This window comes from Vicugna pacos, chromosome X, assembly GCF_048564905.1.
Source record: "Vicugna pacos chromosome X, VicPac4, whole genome shotgun sequence".
NCBI lineage: Eukaryota > Metazoa > Chordata > Mammalia > Artiodactyla > Camelidae > Vicugna > Vicugna pacos.
This window is the reverse complement of record NC_133023.1, coordinates 82861755-82871619: the sequence shown is the minus strand read 5'-3', so window position 1 is coordinate 82871619 and position 9865 is coordinate 82861755. Positions and strand designations below refer to the sequence as shown.

The following is a 9865-nucleotide window of genomic DNA, read 5'->3' as shown; positions in this document are numbered from 1 at the left end:
TCCCTCGTCTTGTATCTTGGAGAGAGACCAACTGGATACCTAGCATCATTGGATCAAAACCTGAAGGATCAGTAAGCTTGGTATTCTATATATATCCTTTCTTTGTGAAATTTTCCTTTTTAAATGATGCTTTTGTTTCCTTTAGCCCAGTCTTGATCATTGGTAGAAAAGGTTTCAAATTATCTCCCCAATTTGAAGTATTCATGTTTTATGAAAATGTTATCTTTTTTTCTCTCCAAGGATTAGTATAATGAATTGAGCTTCCTGTCAAGAAAAATGCTAAGTTCAAAGTATTATTTCCTTCGCTTCTAATTACAAATAAGTTTTACCTTTTATTGTGTTCCATTATACAATTTTACATAGTACCATTTTATTTTAAGCAATAATTAAGCAATTCGAATGAATGTTTTTGAGCTCTACTTCTTGGTATATAGATTTACCTAAAAAAGTACAAACCAAGCACAGTGGTGCAATTTTCCAGGCACTTTCAAGTTGCTTAAATATTTACAAATATGTAAGCACCCTGTTTGAAAGCATGAAAATTTGGTGTCAGGAAGAAACACTCCATGTATATCAAATCTTTAAATGTTAACATTTGCACAGCTCCAGATATTCCTGAGAAAGTTCAGTCTCGTTGCCACTTTACATCTCCACATCCTCATATTTCAGCAGCGTATCTTGGGGAACCATAACCTCTGTCACTTGACGTACCACTAATTGCACAAAATACATGTAATGTGTTGCTCATCCAGGGAGAATGCATTGTGTCTTCTTGTAATATCTAGAACAAAAGAAACCTGCATGTTTATCATGAAGCAAAATAGCCACTGCCGAAAAAGTATGTGTATATGAAATCATAGGCACATTTCAATTTATCACTAACACTTAGCTATTTAAAATGATATAAAGCACAAAGAGCAAAGAATAACATTACCGACTCAAGTCTTCAAAGCTGTATTACAAAGGCAGCATATCAAAAAAGCAGAAAAAATCTGGTTACTCATTAAGAAAGACAAAATGTTGTCAAATGCAAAATTCAATCAAAAGCAAGACATTAACAATCTTAAAAAAAAATTTTAACAGATGGTCATATGAAGATCCCTAAACAGTGGACTCTCTGATACGAGATTATGGATCATCTTCTAACAGTGGTTCTCAGGACCATTTGTGGGGCTTTTCAAACACGCAAATACCATGCTCCTTCCCAGGAGACTTGGGAAATAATATTAAATGAAGAGAAAATAAGTGACTATTTCTAAAGACACACTACAATTTTAAAAGCTAAGTGATACAGAAGACTTTTCTTGGAAATTAAAAATTTAATAAATATAAATTTTATACCCCATAAGTATATAAACATATATATTCATATTACTATAGACATTTTTAAATTATCCAACAGAGATCTCATGGGTGGATTAGGAGAAAGAAAAGAATAGCACACACATCACATCCAACCTCTTTACTATAACTAGGTGCCAACTTAGGTCTCACACTTTTAACACTGGGTTCTCAAGTTAGCTCTGAAACTTCAGTACTAAGCCTGCAGATTGGTCTCTGGTGGCAGTAATGGGTCATATCATTTGTGTTGCTACATATCATGTCTTATATAAAGTCCATAATAGAGAAATTTCCTCTCACAAAAATCGTAACTCCTAACATTAATCTGAAAGCACAGGAGAGATGTAAGAGATTATCCACACCTGTCAGATGCGACAAGCCAACAGAGCATTTATCATGAAGAAAACAAAACAGAAACGACAATGGCCACCACTAAATCTATCTAATTTAGAAATCTGCAATTAATAGTTTTAAGATAATATAAATCCCTACAAAAAAGTCAAAAGCCTGAAGAAGTTTTTAAAAGGACTTCATATTTTGGTGTAGTGTAGCAGATTACATTGCAAAGGGCCAAGGAATATCCAGGCCATTATCTTTTTGTCAAGTAATCATTTATGGAGTGCAACAGATAATTTGTATTTCAGCGTACAGCTATATTTTATCTTATTTTGTTGTATTATTATATTTTCCTCTGGGAAGTAATGTGTCTCAAAGTGTATGATTAAAAAAGACTCTCTTTTATGTGAGAATCTAATAGGAAATACCGATTCACAAAAATTCACTCTAAAACATTTGCCCAAAGTAAGGCATATCTGGATATGATGCAATATGACAGTATAGCTTGCATAAATATAAACCAATAGAAACTAAGGCTTTTCTGGGTTAGCTATCAATATATAATTATATCAAGGATCTAAAATACTGGTCTCTACAACTAGATAAAATAGCCATGGTTTATGGAAGTTCAATGAGAGAGGTAGGAAATATGACAGCAGATTTGTAAAATCCATGCTTCATCAGGGTGTTAAAAAAGAGACAAGAGACCCAAAATAGAGTCACTTGTGCTAAAAGCCTGAGACTTAATACCTAATCTAATTGCAGTTTCAATTTCTTCCACGCTGGTAACCTTAACCAGCCAAAAAAGTATGTGTCTTACTTTCAGTCTGGAATTACTTACTTGGTACTAGTGAGATAATCCACCTGACAGACCCTTGCCCTGCACCAAAGGAAGGTACCCTTGCCTGAAACAATCAGGTCGTTTCTAGAATAACTTCCTTGCTCTGCCTCCTTCTACGTGTAAGTCTTCCATTTTGTAAAGCTCTTCGGAGCGCCTTTCTGTCTGCTAGATGGGATGCTGCCCAAATCCTCAATTACTGAATAAAGCCAAAATCTTAAAAATTTACTCAGTTGAATTTTTTTTAACAAGGGAAAAGAGAACTTTATGAAATAACTGCTGTAAATATTTTGATCACAGTAATAGCAGTAAATTGAATAATTTGCTTTCAATTTGAATAATCGAGTTCAAGGCTAGGTCATACAATTGCATGTAAATTATGTAACTAATATAATACACATTGGCTTAAAATGATGTGATTGCTTTATATCTTTTGTGAAGGAGCAGTTTTTGCTGTTTTTTTCCTATGGACTATGGAGAATAGAAACTCAAACTGGACAGTTTCTAGGAATAAATTATATAATCTGTTTGATAAAAGTATACCCCAGAACAGTGATGATAGAGAGGTTAAACCCCCACTGTACTCATGGACTGAGCTTGAAATACAAACAATAAAGGAAGTAGAATGATTCCCTCCTTTCCTAGCCCTGATGGCCTGGCTGCTTTGGGAAAGAGGCAAAAAAGGGCTTCTGAAAACTGAGCAGCAAAGGCATGCCTTGGAACAGTTTGCACTCACTCCTAAGTGGGCTAACATAAGTAAAGACGGCAAAAAGAACTGACAGAACGCTGATTCCAACACTCCGCAAGCCAACAAGTTTCCCAGCCATGAGAATGGGAGAGTAGGAGACTGGGGTAAGTGGTCTCATTGAACAGATGGGATGATGAAAGTCTGGCTGACTGGTTTCTCTATACTAGGTATAGAGATGATAATGGTTAGAAAATTAGACTCCTGGTCACTCAGTGCAACCGTGGGATAATTGTAACTAAATTTCCCATAGTCCTTTCTAAGAAAGCATGTAAAACAAATTCAGAGAGGTAGAACTTGATTCAGAGTCAACTAGCTTTTGTTTCCCTAGAAATATCTTTTCTTTTCCCCATCAATTCACTGCAGTTCTTTGGGTACTAACCACTGTCAGCCTATTTGTAAGTACACCCTTTGTATGATGGTCTCACACAGGGGAGTGCCTTCAAGTGACCACTGAAATGCAGATAACAGGACAGATGAAGTTCTCCTTTCTGGAACCATCGTTAAGAATGCATTCGCTAAAGGGTTGTAGTTATCCTTGTTTCTTTTAAGGAGTCTTAATTTCTTAAAAAATTGAGAGGTTGAAGAGTTTCTGAAGCAAATATTAATCTTACTGGGTGTTTTCCTTAGTAAGGAAATGAGGGAGATTTTATGATAAGCTTAATAGGCTCAGGACCTGAGGGATCAAGACCATCCATCATGTGGTGACTTCTACAAATGTGTTGAAGATTTTAAAACACTTAAGTGACCATCCATGTATAGATTGGTTGTAAACAGATTTCAGGACTGCAATGTAGGAATGAAGTTTACCAGGATAATCCAGGAGTACTCTGATTTTAAGGTAAGTAGGTATATAAAAGTCATAACTACTTAATTATAACAATTTGGCTGTAAGTGGTGAGCAGATTGTTGCTTCTATATTTTTCAGATTGTGCTTTACTAAGTTAGCTATAACTGTCATTAACAGTCACAGATTAAAATGCTAAGTTTTATGAAAATAGAGAGATTTGCAGGCTGTATGGGTAGTTAAGACAATTCCCAAATTTTGGAAGTCACTCAGGATCTCACTTAAATGACAGTATAGTTGCCCCCAGGTATCCTCAGAGGATTAGTTCCTGGACCATCGCCCCCTCTCCCTAGGATATGAAAATTTGAGGATGCGCAGGTCTCATATAAAATCTGCATATAACCTATGCACATCCTTCTGTATACTGTAAATCATCTCTAGATTACTTATAATACCTAATACAATGTAAATGCTAGGTAAAGAGCTGCTGCATGCAGCAAGTTCAAGTTTTGCTTTTTGAAATTTTCTGGAATTTTTAAAAAATATTTTCAATTGGCAGTTGGTTGAATCTGCAGACGCAGAACCTGTGGATATGGTGGGCAGACTGTACCTAGTTTCTTACAGCCAAGGTAGAGATATTCATTTAGGGATTTGGTTGCTGAGCCAATAATTTCACTTCTCTAGGATCCTTTCTGAAAGACTCTTATCCATGTTCATAGTAGATCAACAGATTTGCTCAGCTACTCACTTCTAATGGCATTGTGGCACAAGAACAAAATGATTTATTACTGACAATTGCTGTAGCAATTGCTTCAGAGAACTGCTTCACATTTGATTTGTATTATATCATTTAAATGACTAAATATGAGCAAATTTCAAAGTAACAGACTCAGTAATTTCAAGGTAACATGTTTCAAACCAATAGGTTTTGCTAAGTAACTGTTTAGGGACCCCAGATCAAATTTTTGTTTTCAACCATCCTAATACTTGCCTGCTCGTGAATAATATCAGATAATTCTTTCACCATGTCTCTGAAATTTGACTTAAGCCCTTCATGGTATTCAACCTGATCCTCTTTAATTAGCCGCTCATTTAGTTCCAGTGCAATGCTGCATGCTTGGATGAACTTCCTGTGGATGAAGATCAAAGATAAAGTTTTTGTTATTCCTAGAAAGTCTCACTGAAAATTTAGTATTTACTTTAACCATGGCTTACCTAGAAGGAAGATTAGACTCCTGTATTTTATCTCTGTGTTTTGCTAGTGCCACTAAGTCTGAAATATCTCTTCCACCTTTCTCCTCTGGTTTTCTTACTTTGCTCAAAACATATACCCTCTAGGAAGCCTACTTGTTCAGTCATTTACTTGATATGATATCAGCTAAAGTTGTGCTAGCATTAATTTACATCTGTAGATAATGTCATTCATTCAAAAATAATTTATTTGAGGCTAACTATGTACCCAGTCCAGGGCTGGGTGCTATAGGTATGAAGTATCTGCCCTGGGCTGGTAAGAGTGGGGACAGAGAATTGATGACTTATCATACAAGCATTTTTCCATCATTTCACGTGTTTATGTTTAATGTCCATAATTAGAATGTATGTCTTAGGGGACAAAGTACCTCACTGCCCATTTGTTTTGTATCCCTGTCATAGCAACTGGTAGAATCTTTTTCTATATGCCAGGCATTAATAAACATTGAATGACTGCTGGTTACTCTAACCTGAAAACAGCTGATAACACAGAGAGGAAAAGTGAAATAAGTTGGGAGCAAATGAGTGGATAAGTTATCTTTGTCCTTAGTCTACCTTACTCATTTGTCTCTTTTATTCTGAATGTAAACTCCTTTTATAGATGAAATAGATTTTGTCTTCTAATGCAAGACCATTCAGGACATGCCTTAGCTTAGAAGGATGCTTATTCTAGACAAGCTATCACATGCCCTACGCTGGGGGAACCCACGTGGAACTAAACGACATGGGACAGGAGCAAGCCTATCCAACCCTTCCTACCCTAAATGGCCTGAAATGCTGTAAAATGAGATCAATCAGACAGAGGAGGAAATCATGTGATGAACGTAGGCTTGTGTTTTTGTCATAATATCGAAAGCAATCAAGTAAATTGGCATATTTAATCTCTTGGGGTCGCTAGGACATTGTTAAAGTCCTGCAGTAGGAAAGAGATCACACCTTTCCTCTCTACTTAAAGTACCATTAGAAGGTCACTTAAATATTGTGAAAGAGAACAGAGAATGTCCTTTTCTGAAGAGACATTTGGTGAATATTTTGGTTTCTTTTAAGAAGAAAATAGAGTAAAACAATAGAGGTCTAATCTGAGAACTACAAAGCACTTACCTAAACATGTCTTTCAACTCATTTACTTTCTTAGGTGGATACTTGCTAGCTTGACTGTCATTTAAGAAAGCCCTTGCATATGCTAATGGACCTGCATTTACCTAAATTACAAAAGGAGGAAAATGAGAGAGTTGTTGGAATGTAATCAAAAAGTAATTTTTGCATTTCTCTTTAAAAAAAAACAGTATGTTAAAAATCCACATCTGAGAAACATTTACTATTCTTTTTTTAACATTTTTTATTGATTTATAATCATTTTACAATGTGTCAAATTTCAGTGTAGAGCACAATTTATCAGTTATACATGAACTATATATAATTCATTGTCACATTTTTTATCTAACATTTACTATTCATACTATAAATTTATTTGAAAAAATTAAAGTAAATCATCTGCAAAGATGATATTCTAATAAGTTAATGATTTCTGATATGTAAATATAGGGCTTGGCTACAGTCAGAGGGATTTATGTTAAGGTCCTCTGACGGAACACAAAATTTATAGAAATTGAACATAATTGCTTTATTGAGTTAATCAAAACGTACAGGTTTTTGCATTCAATATAACAGTTTCCATTAGTGCTTGCTCTGTGCCCTTAGAGAGCAAGAGGAACATTGAGAAATATTTAATACACGTTTAGCAACCACCATACCTGCACTGAAACGCAGCCCTGCAGTTTAAGTTGGAGCTGAATCATGTCCACGTCAGCAGAAGAGCAAAGCTTTTGCAGCTCTGCAGTTTTATCTTTTATTTCATCAGTAGCAACATCAATTGGCTTTAAATTAATCTGCTGTTCATAGGTTATAGGGATCCTCTTCTTCACATATGGAAATGAGTTTGAAGCTATTAAATGTTAAGATTGAACAAATGAGTTTCTAAGATAGTAAATAAGACAGCCAAATTAAAGGGAAAAAAATCTGTTGTGCTTAATTCTCCCTGTGCATTCTGTAGAAAATACCTCAGGGGACCAAATAGGCACCTTATTACTTTAGGATTGAGGGTGAAATTCTCTTTATGAGATAACTCAGAGCAATCATGAATTACACATGGGAAAACAATGGTTTATAACATAGCCAAGTTGGTGCAAGTTAGTGACTGAACAGCAGAACAATGAGTGATTAAAATTTCAGTTACATTTTCCTGCTGACCAGCTGCTACTTTTGTGTATCAAAAAGACCATATGTCAAACAAAGAAGTTATGCCAAGTCCTACTTACTAGTCAAGATCGTACGGCGTTTGCACTGTTCTTCTATACAACCTTGTTTTTTGCCTGATAATGTATAAGGAGCCTCAAAAACAAATCTGTTGATATTATGGTTTCTTTCAAATTCAGTCTTTCTTTCTGTGAGTTCTTTGTCATCAAAGTAGGGCTTCACATACGTGACTTGGATATGAGCATATTTTGGATCAAGCTCTTTGACATTTACCTGTAATGTAAGAAACTTTTGTTTTTATGCAATAGAAAGGAAACGAGGGTACAGGTAAGCTACTAACAACTTTAAGATCAACTGAGGAACACTGTCATTGAACACACTGTGAACTGAATACACACTTGGAAGAGGTCTTTGCTCTTTTTTTAAGGATCATTTCCTTCTGATTATAAAGAAGTTACAGAAACGAATTTGAGATTACAGAAATGTAGGCAGGAAAAAAAAACTGTAATGCGACCACTCAGCAGTGACCATTATTCACATTTTCATATATTTCCTTCTAATCTTTTTTCTATGCACATATATTTATGAACCTGAGATCATGCTGAGCATTTTTTATAATCTGATTCCTCAAAATATATTAAAATGATTAACTGTACATTTGAGTTCCACCTCAAAAATACAGAGAGGATTCTGAGAAGATGGCAGAGCACCAGAGATTTATCTTCCTACAGAGACAATGGTAACACTGGCAGAGTCTGTCTGATGTAACTATTTCAGATCTCTGGAGTCTATCAAAGGTTTGCAACTTTCAGGGGAAGGCATGGATATAAAATTGCAGTTAATTTTGATCTTGGTCAGTTTTAGCTCTTGACAAAATGGCAGCTACCCATACCTCACCCCCATGCTCCATGGCAGGCAGCTGTGCACATGTTCTTGGAACAGTTTGCGGGAGCCAAGATGAACAAGAAGGACCCTGCCTTCCAAATACTGGGGATCTGTGCTGTGATTGCTGACTGCTGCTTCTGATCCCAGAGGTGCAAAGAGGCTGTGGCCATTGTTGTACCTTTCCCCATTGTTGCACCTTTCCCCATTGTTGCAAGGCCCTCCCCATCTGGCTGAAGGACTTGCAGGGAATTTAAAGGACCAGTATCTTTTCTCCACCCTCCTCACTTCATTTTCCTCTTTCTCCCCTCTTGGGAGCCAGACATTAAAGATTAGGGCATTCAAAAGCAACTGCATATATGAGGGAAACTAGAAAGTCACTGGGCATGCTCAAGGGAAGGTGCAGGCTCAGAACAGACCTGAGAAGACCCCCAAGTTTACACCTCGGGCTGTTCTTTGGCACAGAGACAGCCTACAACGATTAAAAACAAACAGAACTGCAAACCCTTGGAAAGGGGGAAATTCTGATTTCCAGAGTGACCATATTATTAATTAATTTCAAATGTCCAGTTTTCAACAAAAAAAATCACAAGCATACAAAGAAACAAGAAAGCACGGCCCATTCAAAGAAGAAAAATAAACCAAGAGAAACTGTCCCTGATAGCAGATCTAATAGCAGGTCTACTAGAAAAAGACTTTAAAACCACCACCTTGAGGATTAAATAATTAAAGGAAAATATAAAATCAAGAAAATGATACATGAACAAAATGTCAATATCAACAAAGAGGTAGAAAACCTAAAAAGAAACCAAAATTTTTTTTCAGAGCTGAAAAATACAATAACTGAAATGAAAGTTCACCAGAAGGATTCAAAGGCAGATTTCAGCAGGCAGAAGTAAGAGCGAACTTGAAGACAGGACAATGGGAATGATCGAGTCAGAAGAACAGAAAGGAAAAAAAAAATTGAAGAGTGACAGAGCCTAAGAAACCTGTGGAACATCACCCAGAAGACCAACATATACCTTGTGATAGTCCCTAAAGGAGAAAAGAGAAAGGGGCAGAGACAATATTTGAAGAAATAATGGCTGAAAACTTCCCAAATTTGATGAAAAACATGACTATAAACATCCAGGAAGCTCAAGAAACTCCAGGTAGGGTAACTCAAAGATACCCACACCGAGACACATTAAAATCAAACTGTTAAAAGAGAATTTTGAAAGGAGCAAGAGATAAATGACTCAGTCATATACAAGGGATCCTCAATAAGATGATCAGATTTCTCATCAGAAACTTTGGAGGCCAGAAGGCAGTGAACTGATACATTCAAAGTGCTAAACAACAACAACAATCTGTCAATCAAGAATATCCTGTATCTGGCAAAACTCTCCTTAAAAGTGAGGGAGAGACTGACATACCCAGATAAAGAAAA

General features: G+C 36.1%; 1 protein-coding gene across 3 annotated transcripts in view; it reads right to left on the bottom strand.

The window, feature by feature from the left end:
• Positions 1-306: 306 nt before the first annotated feature.
• The window catches only part of DOCK11 (dedicator of cytokinesis 11), a 173304-nt gene continuing 163745 nt past the window's right edge, over positions 307-9865 (bottom strand). For all 3 annotated transcript variants that reach the window (XM_072956720.1, XM_072956722.1, XM_072956721.1), the window contains 5 exons: positions 7617-7827; positions 7053-7243; positions 6400-6500; positions 5039-5177; positions 307-781 (listed from right to left, as the gene is read on the bottom strand). In XM_072956720.1, coding sequence (XP_072812821.1) covers positions 659-781; positions 5039-5177; positions 6400-6500; positions 7053-7243; positions 7617-7827 — 765 coding nt within the window. In that variant the 3' untranslated portion in view covers positions 307-658. The remainder of the gene's footprint in view (positions 782-5038; positions 5178-6399; positions 6501-7052; positions 7244-7616; positions 7828-9865) is intronic.